The sequence below is a fragment of the Pipistrellus hanaki genome, assembly GCF_964339955.1.
Source record: "Pipistrellus hanaki genome assembly, chromosome: 6".
Taxonomy (NCBI): Eukaryota; Metazoa; Chordata; class Mammalia; order Chiroptera; family Vespertilionidae; genus Pipistrellus; species Pipistrellus hanaki.
The window spans coordinates 25,860,508-25,881,860 of NC_140508.1; the positions used below are offsets into that span (position 1 = coordinate 25,860,508).

At 46.0% G+C, this 21,353-nt stretch overlaps 1 protein-coding gene across 1 annotated transcript in view; it reads right to left on the reverse strand.

Annotated features, from left to right (window-relative positions):
- Positions 1-10,609: 10,609 nt before the first annotated feature.
- SLX4IP (SLX4 interacting protein) overlaps positions 10,610-21,353 on the reverse strand; it is a 175,934-nt gene continuing 165,190 nt past the window's right edge. The window contains exons 7-8 of the mRNA XM_084887670.1: positions 13,144-13,244; positions 10,610-11,819 (exon numbers count right to left, since the gene is read on the reverse strand). Coding sequence (XP_084743796.1) covers positions 11,099-11,819; positions 13,144-13,244 — 822 coding nt within the window. The 3' untranslated portion in view covers positions 10,610-11,098. The remainder of the gene's footprint in view (positions 11,820-13,143; positions 13,245-21,353) is intronic.

Here is a 21,353-nt window from a genome sequence, read left to right on the forward strand (position 1 = left end):
GAGGCACCCACGCTGCACAGCTTAGGGAAAGAAAAAAAAAAAAAAAAAAAAAAAAAAAAAAGACATCCTGGAAACAGAAACAAACCCTGCAAGTTCAGGACATTAACAATCAGATACTCTCAGGGGGCTCTCTCTGGCTTTGCTGGGATGGTTTCTGGAAGTGCTTTTGAAAGGATCCACAGTTTAACACAGAAGAGAAGAGCGGCAATGGAAACTACCACAGGTTTGCACAAAACTAAAGCAAGCATGTCTGCGAAGTAAAGGAAAGGCAGTGATGGGGCTGGGGGCGGGGGGCCAGGCCTCGCTACAACCTCCGGCTTTCCCCTCCGCCAGAATCCTGTTATTTCTGCGCTTCCTGTGAGTCCTCAGGCCAGCACTCCTTAGGAGAGGTCCCGCACGTTTCCTCAGTGCGCCTGCCTCCACGTGGGCCCGGCCAGCCGCCAGGCAGCCTGTGCCCAGTGGTCAAGGGCACGCACCCTGGAGCCAGGCTTCCTGGAGTCCACTTGGCAGCTCTTCCTTCCAGGTCCCACCGTCGGTCGTTCTGCCTGAGCTGCGCTGGGCTCCCCCACGTGTGGCCCCGCAGGAGTTTCTGGGCTTCGGAGTCGGACAGACCTGGATTCTAGGCTCTGCCACTTACCAACTTGGGGAGGTTTTTCAAATTCTTTGCGTCTCAATTTGCTCATCTGTGAAATCTCGGTAGTGAGCGAGTGCCCCTGTTAGTGACCGTGAAGAGGCCTGGAGGAGGGAGACATGGCCGTCCTCAGCGTTTCTCCAAGCATCCTGTGATAGGATGGAGAGGCCGCTGAAGGATGGCGGAATCCAGCTAGATCCCAGTGACAGTGGCAGACAGATCCCAAGGCCCGGGCCCCATCAGAAAAGGGCTAAGGACTGTTGGATCTGGTGCTCATGGAATCCCAAGGTGTTAATTCCGCTTGGATACTCCCCATATTTTAAGGCCACTTGGATTCATGCCTGGTCTCTAGCTCTTTGACCAAGTATGAATCCAGGTGGCCTTAAAATATGGAGTGTATCCAAGTGGAGTGGACCTAATCACAGGAGCACTTTAAAAGCAGGGCATTTTAGCCCTGGCCGGTTTGGCTCAGTAGACTGAGGGGTCCGGTCAAGGGCAGTACCTCGGCTGCAGGCTCCATCCGCTGGGTCAGAGTGAGTGGGGGAGGCAACCAATCCACGTGCCTCTCTCACATTGATGTTTCTCCCTCTGCCTCTCCCTTCCACTCTCTCTAAAAAAATGAATGGAAAAATATCCTCGGGTGAGGATTAACTGCAAAAAGGCAGAGCTATTTCTCTGGTCACAGAAGTCAGAGAAATTCAGGAGGGTGGGGGTCTCCATTATCAAGATGCAGGGGCCAGTGGCGGTCTAAGAACAGCCTCTGAAGGCTGAGCCAACTCCCAGTCACCAGCCAGCAGGCAGGGGGGCCCACAAGGACCTGAATTCCGCCAACAACCTGTGGGAGCCTGGAAGGGGATATTCAGCTGGTAAGCCTCCAGATGAGGACACAAGTGGCTGATAGCTCGGTTCCAGCCTGTGAGACCCAGGCAGAGGACCCAGCTAAAGGGCGTCAGAAACTGATAATCAACTTGTATTTATGGTAACTTGTTAGGCAGTAACATCAGACAAGCACAGGCCTCTTCCAAAGAGAGGCATACCAGGCTGCGTCTTGTGTAGGCACTACATTTGGTTTTGACTCTACAGATGATTGGCTTTTCCCCAGATCATTTCGGTGCCTCCTCCCAGCTAGCAGGAGCTCCTTCGGGACAATCCTGAACTGCAGGACTGCAAGGAGACCTAGTACCCAATTAAATCCTACCACAGTGCAGACAGCTCTGTGAGTGCAGCTGGTTCTCTGAATGATAACAGGACGTAGTCCTTTCTTTTATAGCCATGCCTCCCAATAGTTCTATAAAATTCGGCAAAGTAAGGTACGCTCTGGTGGCTGGCCTTGAAGACCTCCAGGATACTGTCTCAGGCCAGGTTTTCCTCCTTAAGAAACATACCATGGCAGAAACCGGTTTGGCTCAATGGATAGAGCGTCGGCTTGGGGACTGAAAAGTCCCGGGTTCGATTCTGGTCAAGGGCATGTACCTTGGTTGCGGGCATATCCCCAGTGGGGGGTGTGCAAGAGGCAGCTGATCGATGACTCTCTCTCTCTCTCTCATTGATGTTTCTAACTCTCTATCTCTCTCCCTTCCTCTCTGTACAAAATCAATAAAATATATTAAAAAAAAAAAGAAACATACCATGGACTTCTGATTTTTTAATGATGTTTTCAGTGGATTGGAGACTTTGTAATCTCCCCTCCCCACCCCCTACATTGAAGTTCCCTCCTTGGTGGTCTTCACTGCACAGTGGCTACTTCCTCTGGGCTGCAAGGAGCTAAATGCCAAGCCCCACTTTCCCCCACCACCTCCTCTCTTCTAAGCTTGCCCTTGTATGATGGGCAGCTGGCCTTGATGGACATGCATAGCCGGTGTCAAAATGGAAGGCTCCTCTCAAGGTCAGTGAGCTCTCTCAAGGAGTTAGACCTTGGAAACGAGGAACAGTAGCCAAAATCATTTCTACCACCAGGACCCAGAACATGCGTTTTGATAAAGTGGCGCTGAGAAACTCTGTCTTCAAGAGAAAGCAAGGCCAGTTTGATACAGACAGTTCACAGATGGATGCGTAGTTTGTCATAGAAATCTGGAGTGAGACCCAGAAGGTTCTCCCAGCTGGAGATTCTTATTAGCATCAAAATAAGAGCCCCAGCAGCAGGGCCCCTGAATGTCGGACCCAGAGAGCCCCTCCTCCCAGGGGTGCTGTCACACCCGCTGGGCACTCCTCACTGGAGAGCCACTGAAGGGGCTTTCCCAAACCCAAGGTGCTGCCCGTGCGGTCGCCGCTCTGCTCTGGCTGGTCACCGCGCTGAGCAGGAGGCACTGGGAACAGGCTAGCCAGGGAAGCGTTTTAAGAATGTCTGCTGCCCAGGCCCCAACTCACTGCTTCATTACCGGAAGGTCCTCCAGGCTCCTCTGACCTGGACACAACCCAGACGTCCTGCCTAACCTGTCCCGTCAAGGCGGGAGGTCGCTGAGGTGCCATTCCGTCTTCTCCCTCTGACAGCAGCAATGGATGGCCGGTATTAATCCTCCCAGGCACCCACGGTGGGTTTGGGAAAGAGCCCCGTGCATTCTTCTCACCAGCTGAGCATGTTGAGGAGGAATGGCAAAGGCCTTAAGAGCCAGTGGGCCTAACAAAGTTCCCAGTCCATCCATCACCTGCCTCCTCCGCAGAGGGCCCGCCAGCCCAGGCTCAGGCCAGGCAGGTGGGAGAGGGCTGCATGGCAGTGAGGAGGTCAGAGCCGTGTCTGTGCTAGTCTCCTGGAGTCTGTGTCCATGTGTGCTGGTGTGTGTGTGTGCGCTGGTGTGTGTGTGTGTGGGTGCTGGTGTGTATGTGTGTTGGTGTTTGTGTGTGCTGGCGTGTGTGTGTGTGTGTGCTGGTGTGTATGTGTGTTGGTGTGTTGGGGTGTGTGTGTGTGTGTGTGTGTGTGTGTGTGTGTGTGTGTATGCGCGCGCTCGCGCGCCCTTCTAAGAAGAGAGACAGGACTACTAACGGAAGAGCCGGTGAGAGGGCGTGGGAGACTGAGAACTTATTTATAAAAGCTCCTCTGCCCTAAAGCAAGTCAAACTCCCCGCTGCGGAGCTGCTTTTTCTTCCTCCCTTTGAGTCCTGTGTGCTGAGCTGACCTCCCCGGCAGAGGTCAGCGCTCGGCTCACCCTGTGTGCACCCGGCCTTCTGGGGCTCGGTCTCCTTAGAAGCCTGAGGAGGAGAGAATTCTTCAGCTCTGATTTCTGAGAGAAAAGCTGTAATAAATCTCGAGAAGCTGGTCTTTTTTTTTTTTTTTTTTTTTTTTTTTTTAGAAACATATATGTTATGATCTTTTGGGAACTGGAGAAAACAAAAAGCAAACACGACTGTACATCACCAGAGTCCCCTCCCACAGCCAACCTCATCCCCTAAAATAAATCAGGCTGCGGAATGAAGGCGGCTTTAAGAAATGTAACTGAACTTAAAATACAAGGTCAGCATCTCATCCTAGGTAATCCTTCGGAGGATGAGAAATTCTCCTGGTTTTCCCACAGGGTTATTTCAGATGTGCTTTCTGAGCCAAACTATTTTAAAAGCATTCATTCTTTTCCTGCCCTGCCAAATGCAAACTTGAGATTCACATGCACTTTTTGAGAGCTTATTAATGATATTAATGATCATGGATCAAAGGCGAACCCCAGACAATTATTTAGGTGCTTTCAAAACTCATCTTCTGAGGGAGGGAAAAACTTCAGTGCTGCGTGTGGATGAGGAAGCTGTGGGCTGGTGCGCTGGGCCTAACGCAGCATAACTATGGCAAAACATAGCACATCTCTCTGTCTGGTTAATCAGTGCACCCATTGACACGGTGTCACCAAAGCCTTTCCTATTCGTGAAGCAGATACACTTCCAATTTACAGAAAGCACCCCTTCGAAGGGATACTCAGCTCTCAGCAGACCCTGCCTTTTTGAATGTCCAGTGTTCACACACACACACACACACACACACACACCCCACTACACTTTTATGCAATAGTTCAACAATGGCTTTTGATTAGAATCATTACTGGAGGATCTCTTAAAACTTCCAATACCCAGGCCATTATTTCAAGGATTTTGGTTTAAGCAGAAGCTACACAGGTAGCTCCAATGAACCTGTTTCTAAACAGATGGAGAAATTATCACGTGGGAGCTGTATGTTTAACTCAGAACTCCACAGTGTGGCGCTTAAAATGTTAGAGATCATTTTATTCGACAAGTGAAGAAACTGAGGACGTTTAATGATCTGTCCCCAAACACACAGGCCAATCAGCGGCAGAGGCAGCTGGACTTAGGGTTTGAGCCCATCTTTCGTGCTCTGATCCTCAGCCCAGGCCGAGGCCCTGGGCCGAGCATCTTCTCTGTGGGCGAGGCCACACGGCACGCCGCCACGCTCAATACAGGAGGAAATGGTCTTTGCGTCATCCATTGCCATGGTTCTCAGCATTCCATGCCGTTATTCAAATAGATTATTCCAACCTGATATTGAAATGCTTCTGAAACATTATGTACAGGACCCGAGGGAAAATATATTTACAAGCAACCAGAGAGGCCTGGGATCCTGTCATAAAAGGCAGTGGGGAGTCGGCCGGGACTTCACTCAGTTCTGAATAAGGACGAGACCCATGTAGAAAATGGAAATGAATCCCCTTGGGAAACGTCAAGATTCTCTGGAAAGGAATCAAGGTCGCATTCTTTAACCCCTCACACGAGGGTCTATCTTAGCTCACAATTGGGAGCAGAAGTGGGAAATCTGAGTTGTAAAGACCACCCCCAAATCTTAGAGGCCAATTTAATCACATCCCACGCAGGGCTTTTAAAATCTAAATCTTTAGGACCAATAGTTCAAACTCAGAGCTCCTTTAATTATTTTAACCCAGTATTCAAAATCTCAGACTTGCTTCACTGAGGAAACAAAATGTCTCCAGCGCATAGAATATAATTTTAAATAGCGTGCTCAGAAAAGGGTATTTTAGAGTATAGTCCTTGTGGTTAATTAACTTATTTTGAAGAAAAGTGATACACATAAATTTTTCTAAACAATTTTCCTTTTTATTCATAAAACAGGTTCATTTCCACTACATACTGCTTTCATCCCCTGGGCATGTACAGCTATTGAACTCATCTAAACAAGTGAGAGGACAAGGCCAATGTTAAAGACGAGCTCCCTGGGCTTACTGCAGTGTCTGGCTGTCTAAGTTGACTGAAGAAAGTGATTTTGGGGATCTGGTAAATCATTACCTACTGTCTCCTGACATGATGCTTGGGGGTCAAGTGTATCAACATTTTTGATAAGTGACTGTAATGGCAATTATAAGGTAGCACATGGTGATATCATGCTGCACATAATGAAACTTATTTAAATGTAATTAAATTCAAGCCCAGTACTGAGTAGTTCTCCACAATTAGAAGTAATAATTTCACCCACTCAAGTCTCCTCTGTCAAGTTACACATAGACATATATGTGTTCCTTGTCTTGTCGAATAAATACAAAACCCCAAATGAGAAGATTCAGCAGATTTCTGAGAATTTTAATTATATCATTAAATTGTAATTCCAATAACATATATGGTTAGATTTCTGTTCTGAATAATTAAACTGGATTAACTTCATGTCACAATGCTTAATTTATTTTGTACCATGGAAGGCTTTAAACCATTTAATAGAGATAAGCTTAATTTTAATTTTTTTTTTCTTGCGCCAATGTGGTTCAATTCATTAGTGTTTCAGTAACAAGAAATGAATTATCTCATCTTAACAGACCAAGCATGGACATTTCCTCATAAGAGAAATAGAAGTGACTTCCATATTCAAGTCATAGCATTGCTGAGCAGAGAATTACTAGTTCTTAGGAAAGCCACTTGTTACCTCAAAAGGAGGGCGTGTCACGAGAATTTTGTGGAAATATTACAGTGGGGCCTGCCAAGAAGGAAAGCAAGGAAACAGTGGCGACAGTGTGGGCCCAGGCCATTCTCCTGGGCAGAGTTTCCTTCCCTTCCTGCTCTGCCCTCAGCAAGTTCTTTCTGAATCAAAGACCACTAAGTGCACAGCAATTCACGCTAAAATCCACACATCGCACCACAAACAAACAATCACTTTGTTGTCCCCAAAATATATCTTGCGATACCTCGTGCAGAGACGCTATATTCTCCATAAATCAAAACATAGAGGGGTTCTGTGACTCTTGCTTTTTATAAAATGAGAAACATCTTCCTACTTTTTTATAGTAAAAATAAGAACAAAAAAAGCTTCAGCACTCTCTCTCCCAACATTTGCTCGTTGGCATTTAACAATTTATATGCATCTCTCTAAATTTATCAATTTATATGCAATCCCCCCAGTGGCAAAGAAAAGAAAAAAATGTGTTAAGAAAAATCACAGGCTATTCTGACATTTCTTGTTTATGGACATAAAAAAACAAGCACCACAATGTAACCAAACAAAGCAATACCTAACACCAATCTGTTAAAAAGTTATTTGAAAGCACATGGAGGTGACCTAGAAGTCACGACACTGAGAAAGTTAAGGAGTTCAAAGTCATAACATTAATCAAATTGGATCCATGTTTCTTCTAAGCATCAGAGTTACTATGGGAACTTGAACATATTCACACACACACACACACACACACACACACACACACTAGTGACCCAGTGCACAAAATTCATGCACATTACAAGGGGATTAATTAGAGGAAATAATTTAATATTGCTATTTGCCCTTTCTCTATAATAGAAATGTCCGAGATGAAAGAAAATTCGTAAAATGTATATGAAAACCTTCCTCCTGTCAGAGTCTGGGGCTCACCATGGAACCCAGAGTCAAGTCCCTGCTTACCCACATGCACCTCTAAATCATGTGAGACCAGACCCAGCAGCACCCCCAACCCCCAATTGGGCTAGATCCAGATCTGGCCAGTCCTACCCTTGTCAAGCTCTGCTGGGCAGGGGACATAGCCTCAAGTCCCCTAGTCCGGCACCAAGATGGGAGGCATGGCTTGAGGTCCCCCAGCCAGACTGGGGCATCAAAGACCTGGTTGGGGAACACGGCCTGAGATCCCCTGTCAAGCCCCACTGGATGGGGGATATGGCCTGAGGTCCCCCATCAAGCCCTGCCAGGAAGGCGAGGGGGCACAGCCCAGGTCCCCCAGCCCAGCACAGGGAAGGGGGTATAACCTCAGATCTTCTTTTAAACCCTGCTAGGTGGGTGTGCAGCCTGAGTTCCCCTGTCAAGTCCAGCTAGGCAGGGGGGCATGGCCTGAAGCCCCCTATCAAGCTCTGCTGGGCAGGGAGTGCGGTCTGAGGTCCCCTAGTCTGGTGCCAGGGTGCGGGGGGCACAGCCTGAAATACCCTATCAAGCCCCACCTGGTGGGGGTGTGGCCTGAGGTCCCCCGGCCTGGTACTGGGGCAGGGGGAGCAGCCTGAGGTCCCCTAGCCCGGCAACAGGACAGGAGGCGCACCTTCAGGTCCCCTGTCAAGCCCCACAGGGGCAGGGGAGGGGGCAGCCTCAGGTCCCTGCTGATTGCACGTGGGTGCAGCCATATTTGTGATGGAGTGATGGTCAATTAGCATATTCCCTCTTTATTAGATAGGATACACACACACACACAGACACACATTTAATCTGGGTTATTATGTAAGTGGTTGAAGGCCACTTTTTGACTAAGTATACTGATAGGGTCTCAGATTTTCAGTGGCTGAATTACTAAGATTATTACAAATATCAAAACACACACCACTCCTAGCAATAGAGAACTCTTCATTTCCCACCTAATATGCAACAAGAATACCTGGCAGCCATTTTCCCTTTTGTACTTCCAAATATCCAAAGAATCACATGGCCATTCTAGTAACAGGAGCCCCAGGGGGCTTTCAGACATGGAGAAGAAAAATGTTCAGGGGCAGAACTCCCCAAACACATGCTGAGGTGCGGAAGTGGAGGCGGCAGGGCCCTCTAATCCTGTTAAAACCCCGTGTGCACGATGGCAGCGAGAAAGACCATGTCCAACTGCCACCAATGGTGCCATTTCCCTTTTGCATCACAGTACCAGTTATTCACACAAATACACCAAACTCCAAAGCCAAGACTTGAAAGAAAACCATTAAAAATATAAGAATGGACTTTAATCATCAGGCCCGGATTAACTAATGAAATAAAAACTTCTCAATACAAACTTTTTCTGGTGCTTCGGGTTCAAACACCTCCTTCTAGTTCTAAAGCTACTGTTCTGCAATGGCTGTCTTTATTCTAGACTGTTCCAGGGAGCTTACTGTTTCCTGGCTTATCGCCTGGTCATTGGTGACACCTTTGATGAAACTGTCCCAAAACTTGTTTCTGTTTAAGAACTCTCAATAACACTGTGGTTTTGTCTTTTTTTTTTTTTAATATATATTTTATTGATTTTTCACAGAGAGGAGGAGAGAGGGATCGAGAGTTAGAAACATCGATGCGAGAGAATCATCGATCAGCTGCCTCTTGCACACTGGGAATGTGCCCGCAACCAAGGTACATGCCCTTGCCCGGAATCGAACCCGGGACCTTTCAGTCCGCAGGCCGACGCTCTATCCACTGAGCCAAACCGGTCCCGGCGGTTCTGCCTTCAATGAAGAGCAGGCCTAGCTTCCTGGCCACTCTGCGAGAGGCCTACAATGGCCACAGAAACCCACGCTCTACCATGTGCTCAGTTGTGCATTCTGTGCAGTGTACCCCTGTTGATGAGCAGAATCTGCTCACTGGGGTCCACATTCTGTTGGGCTTCCTCTTCTCCTATAGAATCCTTTCATTGGAATGAACTGGGGGGAGGAAATAAACTAGGAGGGAAGAGGAAAAGATACCAGTGGGCAGAGCCATGCTCCTAGTGGGGGTGGTGAGGATGGGACCACAGGAAGGGGACAGGTTTCCAGGGTTTGGAACATCAAAGGAAGAGCATCTATATCCATAGACAGGTGTGGTGACCATGACTGAACTTCATGACCCAAAATGGTTGCTGCTTAGTGAGTCTTCCCCTCCTATACAAGAGGGCAAGGAGATGTGGGGAGGATAGAATGAACCGAGAGAAACCACTGATTAATCTTAGACATGGACTTACACAGTCTGTTTCCATATTCTTACATTTTGTTGGGGTTTTTTCTGCTAATTCCAACACTTCTGGGAAGATACTGATTCTGCTTGTTACTGGGGAGGGGCTACTTCAAAGGACCACCCAATGTTGAACTGAAAAAAAGATGTAGTTGATGGGTGCTTTGAAGATGATTTCTTCCCTACTTTAGAATGAATTCAGTGAAGAAAATCTTGAGTAGGTGTCCATCCAAAGTTAAGTTGTGGCTATGAGTCATTACGTAACTTTTCAGCCAGCCCACTGTAGACATTAGTGGGTACGACTGCAAATCGAAGACTCCTGTTTTGAAATTTAAACTGCTGTGAAGACTTCCAAACGGGAAACAGGAAACCCTGGCCATGGAGTTCCCTGTGGGTTCTAGTCCATCCTACACCTAACCAAAATCTTAGAGGTAGTGGCAAGGATGGGCCTGAGCTACAAGCAAGAACAAGGCTCTGCCCGTGTCTTCTAGCGCTGGGCCAAATTACCTGTGAAAGGTCTTGAGATTCTTAGGGTAACAGCGGTCTAGGTGCTGTGGCAGCCATAACACCTAGGAACAGTGACTCATGCACTGAGTTCAAGTGCTTTACAAGTGTGTACGTGTCCGCATGTGGTCCAGCGGGTGAGCAGGAGGCCATGCTCACCAGGCTGGTGGAAATAAATGCTAGGGAGTCTCCAATTAGCATGGTGGGTCTGGACTGAGCATGTTTCAGAATCCCTCAGAAGGTCTGGGGTGGGGCCCAAGCTCTGCGTTTCTAACACATTTTCCGACAATGATGCTGGCGCGGGACTAGCTGCTGAGAACCACGAGCCTGCTCCTGCCCGGCCCCTCTACTCAACCAAGGAGCAGGAGGATACACTGCACCCAGTACCGACATGCCATTCTTTTTTTATTGATTTCAGAGAGGAAGGTAGAGGGAGAGAGGGATAGAAACATCAATGATGACAGAGAATCATTGATCAGCTGCATCCTGCACGCCCCCTAGTGAGCATTGAGCTGGCATCCCCGGGTTGTGCCCTGACTGGGAAATGAACTGTGATAGGTTGATGCTCAACCACTGAGCCACACTGGATGGGCTTTGTGGAGTTCTTCAGGAGTAGGGTCGTCTCTGACAGTGAATGGATGTTTATCATTAAAATAGTTTTCTGAAGGCAGTTACACAGTTTGATGGGAAGGCAGCCATGTTGTTAGAACAAGCAGATAGGCTCCTGGAAGGGACTTCTTTGAAAGCTAACCCCAACAAAAAGATACATTTTTCCTTTTTAAAAAGTCATTCTAATTCCTTTGAAATCACAGCATCTACACATACTTCTCATTTTTCGCAGGTTTGGCCACTATATCCCTGAACCACAACTTTGCAATCCTCTTTAGTAAGTCAGTGGCCTCTTTCGGACTTCTTCCTTTTTTTGCCTGGGCTGCCCTGGATTGTAGCTAATCTTTCAGTGTTGGTGGTTGAGCCGGTTTGGTCGGCCTTCCCTGGCTCACTTTTCATAAGATGTCTGGAGGAGAGATTTTCCAAAACATGCAACTCTTCATTAGACATGGCTTTTGCCAAATCCTCTTTCAAAAGTAACCCCGGATCTGACAGCTCTGATGTTGGCAAAACCCCGACAGCCTGGCTTGTTCCCACTCTCATTTCTCGCGGGAGGAATCGATCACTTCCAAGAGAAACTCTCTTGCAGTGGACGGAGCCCTGCGCAGAGCCGCGGGGCCTGCGTTTCTGCTGTGCTCGGGCCCCTCGTGGACTTTGTTTTGGACCCGGTGCTGCTGACTCACAGCTCCAGACAGCGCTCCCACTTCGAAGCCCCGTCTGTAACCACGCCCCAGGATGAGGTTTGTGCTGGCTGCCGGTGTCCTCTGGCTGGGTCTGAGGAACATGTTCCAGCTTTTGAACAGAGAGCTCCCAGTGGCTCTCAGCTGCCTGTGTGCAATCCTTTGCTTGCCCCGAGGACTCCAGAGAGGCACTGGAGGAAGCCTGGCTGTCACCTCTTCTCACTGCCATCTCTGCAACCACTGAGTCACTCGATGTTCCCACAATGTCCCTGCTGCCCTGTGATTTGCTCATGATGCTGCTTTTTGTTTCAGCTCTTTTCATGCTAAAAAAAAAAAAAAAAAAAAAAAAAAAAAAAGACTTTGTTTTGTAATGCTGTAATGGCATGGTTTCCTCCAAATTCCCCTACCACATTTCCTATGCCTGAAAAAGGCAGGCATGCACTGCCCCCTTCTCCCTATCTCCCGGCAAATCTAAAAGAATCCCCAAGTCTATGTTTGACTGCAGACTGGAACAAGCAATAGCCTCACCTTTTCCAATACACTGGGACACACCAGGGAACACTTTATTTAATGATCACTGGGTTATTGATAGAGTTCATATTTTAACGAAGGCAGATAGGTATTCATTTCAGATATTAAGGGTCAATTTGATACATTAATCTCCCTCCCCCAAAGTAAATGCTCATATACATCCAAAGCAGAGGTTGTGTTTATGTATGTCTCTATGTGTATGTGTACAAAAACATGCTTATACACGTATAGACACACACGATTTCTCTTTGTAAGTAAAATAATCTTCTGGAATTTCTCTCAGGCCATTTCAAGGTATTACTCAAATATAAGCACCATTTAGCTGGTGTCAAGGCTTGTTCATTAACCATTGGAAACAGGATTCAGTTAATAAACCTTGAAATGTACTGGAAGAAATTCCAGAGAGTATGGAAGGATAGAGAATGGAAACAAGGCAGACAAAAGAGAGTGTACACACACACACACACACACACACACACACACACACAGAGGCACACACCTTTTCTACAGCAGACAATGCAAATCTCACAGGTTGAAAATTACTTTGAGGGAGAGAATAAAAGCTTCATGGGAAGAATTTAGAAACTAGAGACTGACTTCAACATATATTTGCAGGCCTGTGAATGGCAAGAAATTGCTTAAACCACTGAACTCAAAACACTGAAGCTAAAATATTTATTTTGGCTAAGCTTTAGTCTGGAGAGAAATATATAGATTCATGTTCATACTGTTGCTTTCTGGGGCAGGAGGATTATGATAATTACGTTAGGGTCGGAACAAGCATCTTAGAAAAGGAATGCCTTTTTTTAGATCTGTCTGTAGTCACTCTGAAAGTTGAATGAAACACACCACCAACAGGTGCTTTTCATCTTCAAAGCGCTTGTAATTAATTAGTCCTTGCAACACACCTGTGAAGCAAGGCTTCGGTTCCTGTTGTCCAGAAAGCAGGAGAAAGGGAGTCAGGAAGGTGGAAGAACGAGTATGTGACTTAAGGTAGGCTTGGTGCCAGGGTCTGTGATTAAGTCCCATGTACTCTTGTTGGACTCTCCATTCCATGTCATGTGTTCACACACACGGACAGTCAGACACGAGGAAAAGGAAACACAGTGGACTCACATTTCTTTCAGAGCTCTTCTCTTGCGCTTTGCACTGGGAGGAAGTGGACCCTCTGCACACTCAGCAAAATAACCAGACACTCCATGGAGAGCTCTTCCCGTCTATTCAAAAGATAACAAAAGTTCCAACAGAAATATAATAGCTGAACATGAGAAAAAAGCCATTACACTCTCAGCCTCCCAGTGAACACACTTGTTTTTGTGAGGACTATATGAAACTGCTTAGTGTGAGGCTATTTGAATTTTTTAAAATCTAGAACTTTTTGGTAAGTTGTCACTTCTTTTGGGCTCTCAGCATGCACACTTCATACATTAACAGGCACCACAAACTTATAAGACTGTGATGGAAAGAATGTTGATTCTAAACCATCTGGGGACCCTTGGCCAATACACGGAATCTCTGAGCCCAAACCATGCTGATGCCCAGAGCCACAATGCCAGGCAGCAGCGTGTTTGTCGCTCTGATCTTCCAGGGAGACCTGGTGGTGCAGAGGTCTGAACCTGATTATATTATACCAAGAACTCCCCACATTTCCTCTTGCTATGAAAATACAGAATATGGCCTTTGCAAATACTCAAGAATGCATCACGAGGTAAGCCTTCTAACACCGGTCCTTTAAAAACTAGAGTTTGAGAATCTTGGCTACTAAAAAAACTGGGAGTTTTTTGTTTTGTTTTTTTCTTAAATGAACAGCATCACTATGGCATTATATAATTTATAGAGTATCGAGTATCTGTCTACCTATCCTTATATGTTCCCCTAGAAGCATCAAGAAGCAATTATAAAGTGTGAAAAACTCCCAACCTTCACCAATGTGGACTCGTTTCCTACTTTGGAATCATTTTCTTTTTGTTAGCAAATAGATTATTCAGACAAAGCATTAACCTCTCTCATTTTATGGGACACCACGTACCCTTCTCCATCAAATGCCACAAGAAAATGTTGCTGCCACAGGAACAGTTTTGGTAAATTATCATGAGGTCCTGGCTTTAGACTTACACTAGAATTAACCATGACAGCCCCATGGAGCCTGGGAGAGCCATTGGTGGAATGCCTGGGTGTCCCACATCCCATCACTGCCCTGCCTATGGTCTCAGGCCTGGACCAGCATCACCCAAAGTCATATCCAGGACAACTTACATCAGTTGAAAGAGTTAGTGAACAAATTATTACGGATCTTTTTGGATTATACTGCATTTTAATACTTCTCCCTTTCCCCCCTCCTAGGACTGACTAGTTAACCAAAAAGAACTACAGTTTGAAAGTTAAATGAGAGAGATTGAGATTTATGTGTGAAACACTTCTAAACATGCCCTGTAAGTACAGTAGATTTCCCCCTTACAACCACACCCTGTAAGTGCTGTATTTTCAGAGCTGAACAATTAACATAAGGAGCATGAGTCAGGCTTTGAACAACTCTGTGGGAACCAGAAAGCCTTTTGCTATTAGGAATGATGTAAATTCCCCAAGGCTGGAAGAAGTCCACAATGGAAGGCAGACAGGGTCATAAATAACAACAATGGATACTGCGGTGAGCACAGAGAGTTGGATGCGTGATCGTGACACTTCGAGCCTCACACTGGCTTCAATCACACTCACATGTATTTATTGTAAAACTTAGTTTGAAAAGCACTATGTATTTCCTATGGGAACTTCAAAAACTTCTTAAAGAAACAGGAAGATCCCCTCTCATCCCAAAGTCCTCAGATGACAAACAATGGGGGAAACATCCTAGAAAGAAAAAGGACAAGAGAAAAAGTGAGGGAGTGACAGACGGAAATGTCCAGTTCAAAAAGTGTAAAACCTGTATCTTCCTTTGCAAAAAAAAAAAAAAAAAAAAAAAAAAAAAAAAAAAAAAAAAAGGAAAGAAAAAGAAGAAAGAAAAGAGGCAAGGCAGGCTCACACAAATTAAAACCACATTTGACAATTTGTTGAAGGAGGCATATTTACATTTGTATGAAGACTGGGTGGGCAGGGAGAAAAAGATTAGGCTCCTTCTGCCCTTGAACTGTCAGGTCTCATTAGGAAGCTCTCACTCTTGCATGTCTAGGGTCAATTCATTCCCTTTGTCACTAACTCGCAGCCCTGGTGCCTCCCAGACAAATCCTCCAGAGGAAGCACTACCACCTGGGAACCGGACTTCCCAGGCCAGTCATCCTGATTACTAACAGCTTCTCACATCTGGCATCAAAATGAAATTCATGGCTTATCCAGAGGCAAAACTCTCAGGTGCAGACAGTGTGCTGGGGTTATAAGTGCCTCTCAGGCATCCCTGGGTGACACTGCTCCTTTCTGGATTCTGCCCTGACACCTTCTACCAAGAATACAGAAAAACACCAACATAATTAAAAAGGATACCAGTCGGCCACCCAAAGCACCCCATGGGTATTTAAGAAACAGGTTAACCAAGATGACCTTTTTGGGCCTGCATAAATGAGTCCTCACAACCTGGAAGCTAGCTTTGAGTCTGCCAAGGAATAAACTTCTGCAAATGTTATTTCCTAGGGCAAGGCCACCAGCCCCAGAAGGAATCCAATCTAGGCATACCCTCCGTGGCAGCTTGAGCAGAGCAGGCAGACTCCCAGACAAGTGATCAGGCCTTGCCCCCTGCTTGGGGATGCTCCGGAGACCAGGTAGGCACCCTGAGGTAGAGGACAGCCAAAGCACACGTATCCCAGTACAGGTCCAAGGGGGAGGTGCAGCAGGTTAGAATCAAAGTCTGATCATGGCTGACATTATCCCAGGGCTGTCTGGTCTGACCTGAGAAACACATTCTCAAATTTCTGAACAGAAAGGACCGCAAGGCAGCTCCACCAGGGTGAGCTGGGCAACTAAGACTCACTTCCTGCCTCTAGTCAGAGCATGAGCTAGGTTGAAATGTAATTATAAATACTGGTTGATACTCAAGTTACAAAGGCAAGTTGGAAATGTGGATAGATCCAGGCATTCATTCCACAGTGACTTACCGAATACTATTTTTTAACAGAACACTGTTGAATTAATGTGGGACTGGGGGAGAAGCTGGCCTAAGAAGACATAAAGCACCTGCTCTTGAGTTTATTACCTCCTCTCAGAGTCCATAAAACACAGCTGGGCTCCCAAAAGCTAGTGAGAAGACTGGCTAGCAGACTCAGTATTGGAGGCACTAACAGGTTTTCAAAAAAATAGATTCCCGGAATCCATCCTGGAAGTTCTGATTCACAAAATCTGGGGTGGGGCTAAGAGATCTATATGTAGGTTCCTAGGTAATTCAAGAACTGCTGATTCACTTGAAACAACACTCAACCGAGCAGAGAAACGTAACGAATGTAAAATGGTACAATGAGACAGCATTTGCCAAGTGTGGTCCAGTTACCTCAGACATCAAAATCAACTGGGGCGGGGGGGGGGGGGGGGGGGGGAGGAGGCTTGATAAAATGTTCTGGGTTCTCCCCCAAAATCCACTGTGTTCACCTCTCTGGGGGTGACTTCAGGGCAAGGGCATTTTAGTAAAATGCCCCAGTGATTCTGATGCCTAGCAGAATTAAACTTCTGTCCTAAAGAGACCAGGATGAGACCAGCAGAACCACTGATCTCTGCACCAGGCACTGTGAGGACCCTATGGAAAAGGGCACAGCCCACAGAAACCAGCCCTGCTCTCATGAAAACACCCTCCCAACGAATAAGATAAGAAACAAATAAGCCTGTGTTAGGTGATGGTGACATTAGGAAGAGAATAAACCTATCATGGGGTGCCCTTTTAGATGTGGTCAGGGAGGGTGGTGGAAGGTAACAAGGTGAGCTTTACCCAGAGACCCCAGTGGAGAGAACAAGCCAGGTAAACATATGGGGCAAGGCATTTCAGGCAGGGAGAAGCATGAACACTCATGCTGTGAAGACAAAGAGTGCCTGGAAGCAGGGAAAACAGGAAAGCAAATCAGAGGAAGGGGTCAGAGAGCAGGTTAGAGGGGTACGTGTGTGCGCGAGTGCACATTAGTGGTAGTGGGGGTAGCAAATTGTGTATAGTTTTTTTTAAGGATGGCACATTTTATTGTGAAGAAGTAATGAAATACTACTCAGCTGTAAAAAAAGAAAGAAATCTTATCCTTTACAACAGCATGGATGGACCTGGAGATTATTATGAATCTAATGAACAAAATAAACTAATAAAACAGAAACAGAATCATGGATAGAAAACGGACTGATAGCTGTCAGAGGTGAGGGGAATTCAGGGTTGGGTGGAAAAGATGAAGGGATTAAGCAAAGAATAAGCAAATAAGAAAACCCTCATAGACACAGACAAGAAGATGGTGAATATCAGAGAAAAAGGTGATGGGGGGACATAGATGAAGGTAAAGTGGGAATAAAGGGTGATGGAAGGAGCCTTAACTTGGGGTAGTGAACATACAATACAGATGATGTATTATAGAACTATATAATTTTATTAACCAATGTCATAAATCTATATCATTTTATTAACCAATGTCATCTAAAAAAATCAATAAAAAAAAGGGGGGAAAAAGGATTATCTTGGGTTCAGGAGAAAGACAAGGTGGAAGCAGGGATACCAGTGATGAGACCACTGAAATAGTCCACTCAGAGATGATGGGTCTTAGGGGAAGGTGGGGATGGTGAGGAGTGGTTAGATTGGAAATAAAATTTGAAGAGAGACCCAATAGAATGTGCTGATCTATCCTAAATAATAAAAGGCCAGTGACCATAACAGCATAACAATCAGAACCAACTGACCAGTCGCTATGAGGTGCATTAACCATCTCTTAGTCCCTCCCCCGAGCCCACAGGCTCCGATTGCTGGATGGCCAATGGGGAACCATGGGGAACCAGGGTGGGTGGCAGTAGGGTGGGACTGGAAACTGGCAAGCGAGAGGAATGGCCAATCTCTTGGTCCCTCCTCTGGGCCCATAGGCTCCAATAGATCGCCAGAGGGTGAACGGGGAATGGGGGTGGGTGTTGGCGGCGGGGCGGGACTGGGGACTGGTGAACGGGTGGAAGATGGCCCTGATTGCAGGCAAGGCCTAGGGACCCTACCCATGCATGATTTCATGCACTGGGCCTCTAGTTGAATATAAGAGTTGAGAGAAGAAAAAAGGTAAAGATGACTCCAAGATCTATGATTTAAACAACTGGATGATGAAAGTTACCCTTCACCAATCAGGAAGTATAGGCTCAGGGAAGTGGAACAAGATATCAATTTTAGGTATGTAAACAAAAGTTAAGAGTCCTCCTGGACATCCAAATGGAGAGACTGAGCAGGCAGTTAACATACAGGCTGCAGGCAGAGAGAGGTCTGGGCTGCAGACACAAAGCTGGGAAATAAGCACAGATGATATTTAAAGACATCAGTCAAAATGAGCTCCACTAGGGAGTGAGTCTGGACGAGAGAAAAAAAAAAAATGTTGAGAATGAGGAGGATTCGGGAAAGGAGACTGAGAAAAGAGAAAATTCAAGATAACAGGATGTCCCTGGAGGCAAGAGAAGAAAGTGCTTCATTGAAAGTGACAACTTGTGCCAAACTCTGCGGAATGGTTAAATGTAAAAACTGATCATAGAAGTTGACTCGACAAAGGGTGTTTTTGGTCAGCTGCTGGAACCCAAGCCTACTTGGATGGTTTCAAGAGTGAAGCAGAGGCAAGTGGAAACCAGAACTCTCCAGTGCAAATGTATCACGCGTGGTATATATAACTTTAAGTTTTATATAGACCCATTACAAAAGTAAGAGGAAACTCGTAAAATTAAATTTCAATAATCATATTATTTATCTCAATATATTAAATATCATTATTATAATGTATAATAAGTTTAAAAAACCGAGATATTTTGAATTTTATACTGACTTTGAAATCTGGTGTGTATTTTATACTCAGAGTATATCATCTCTGACTTGCAAAGTGGCTGGAGTGTTGGCCAGCACAGGTCTAGACAATACCTTTGAAGGGTTTGCAGTAAAAAGGAGTAGAAAAATGGGCTGGGAGCTGGATTAGAGGAGGTGGCTAATGGAGAGTGAGTCAGTGATGACTGAAACAGGCATTTGGAGAGATGTGATCAGCTACCGTGTGCCAACCTCTGACTGTGTGTCAGGCACTGTTTCATGGACTCACCAATGTTGCCTTCAAAACAACTTTGTGAAGCAAGTGATTTATTATTGCCACCCTCCAGGGACCTGATTCAACATAAACAAACAGCACGGGTGACAATGCCACGTTCATCTGACCAACAAGGCTTCTGCTGGGAAACTCTTGGGACCCATGCTGAAGCAACTGGCTGCAGGAGTTGAGACATCCAAGTTAATCTGGGTTGAAATAGAAAGGAGCATATCCTAAGGACCATGATATCATGCTGCTGGTCACTGCAAGCTCCCCGTGTGTGCCCTGTGACAGCTCACTCCAACCACCCTGCCTGCCAGTGTGGGGCTCCTAGAGCCTCTACAGCACAGCTAGAAGCTAATCCACCAAACGCTTATTCCAGGATTGCAGAACATCCTGCCTAATAGGAAGGCAATAAAGGGAGGAGGGGAAGAAAGCTCTTCAATGCTAGTGAAGATTTTTCTCACGGCAGTACTTAATGCAGTAATGCTGTGGCACTCTCAGCCCTTGTCTTTGGAGAATTGGATCTACTCATGGTCATGCACATGAGTTTCTTTTAATTCTGTCTTATTCAATTAAAAATAATTAATAATGCAACCAGAATATTTTAAAAGTAGGTAATTCACAGAATATTAGCCTTAGGTCATATTCATTACTGTTTCTGAATTCCTTATGATCACATCTGCTGAGAATGTTATACCCAGAGTTGATCAAATCAGGTTAACACCTGGGGGGTGGGTGGTGAAGCCCAGAGGTGAGGGGGTGGAGGAAAAGGTATGGCGCTCCTTGATTGTCTGTCCCAGAGCCAGTTTCTCAACCCCCTGATGGTTGGTTTCTCATCTACCTTTCAGGGTTCTTTGGGAAGTTTAAATGCGGTGAGGTATATGAAGCACACTTTGGAAGCTGGAAAGCACTAAATACATTTGAAAAAGAAAACCCAAAACCTACACAAACCATATGGGGTTTGTAAGAAAGCAAAGGATGCCTTGCATTTGTAGAGAACTTATATGATTAAAGTCCTTTAGCCCACATCTCAGCGGCGTCTTACTGAGTATTCGGCAACCAGGTATTGTCTCTGGTTCACAGACGGAGGAGACCCAGAGACTAGGTTTCAGGGCAGCACAGGCAGCTAGGGCAGCACTGAGCTGAGAGGCCTGACCCTGCACAGTGTTCTCCACTGTGCCCGGTGGGTCACTGCTGTGGTGGTTAGAGATGGAGCTGCAGAGAGAGCATAGGACTTAGTCGTCCATGGGTCCAGCTCCCTCTCAGTCACTACCTCACTGTGAGATATGGATAAGCCACTTATGTTCTCTGGGCATCAGTTTTCTCATCTATAAAAAAAGGAATGGTAATATCTTGGTAGTGGACACTCCTTCACTTCCTGAAAATAATATTCAGGCCCTAGCTGATTTGGCTCAGTGGATAGAGTGTATGCCTGCAGACTGAGGGGTCTCAGGTTCCATTCCAATCAAGGGCACATGCCCGGGTTGCAGGATTGAACCCCAGTGGCAGGTGTGCAGGAAGCAGCCAATAAATGATTCTCATCATTGATGTTTCTCTCTCTCTCTCTCCCTCTCCCTTCTTCTCTGAAATCAATAAAAATGTATTTTAAAAATAATAATACTAAGATTTTTCTTCTGGAGAATCATGTCCCAACTGTCCATTCAATGTCCACTCATTTCAGGAGGCCTTGTTTCCATGCCTGACTCCAGAAGTGGGGCTGTGACCCAGTCCAGGCCAATCAGAGTGCAGAATTCAGGAGCTACAAAGACATGCATGACCTACAGGTGGCATGGGAAGAGGCCCACTCTCTTTTCCCTTGGGCCTGGAGCTGCCAGAACGACTACCACATACAGGCTGAGAATGAAGCCAACACAGTAAAAAGCAAACCCAAAAGGTGGTGAGAAACAGTATTGGTGATATTCTTTGTGCCTCTGATCAAGCTATACTTGAATCCTGGACTTTTGAGGTACATGAGCCACAAACCTTCCTTTTTTGCTAAGCCATTTTAAGTTGGCCTTCCTGTCCCTTGAAAACCACATAGTTCAGGACTGATACAATCTCTTCTCAGGTTTGTTGCACTGAATAAGTTATTGTATGCAATGGCCCTCTGCAAACAATAAAGCT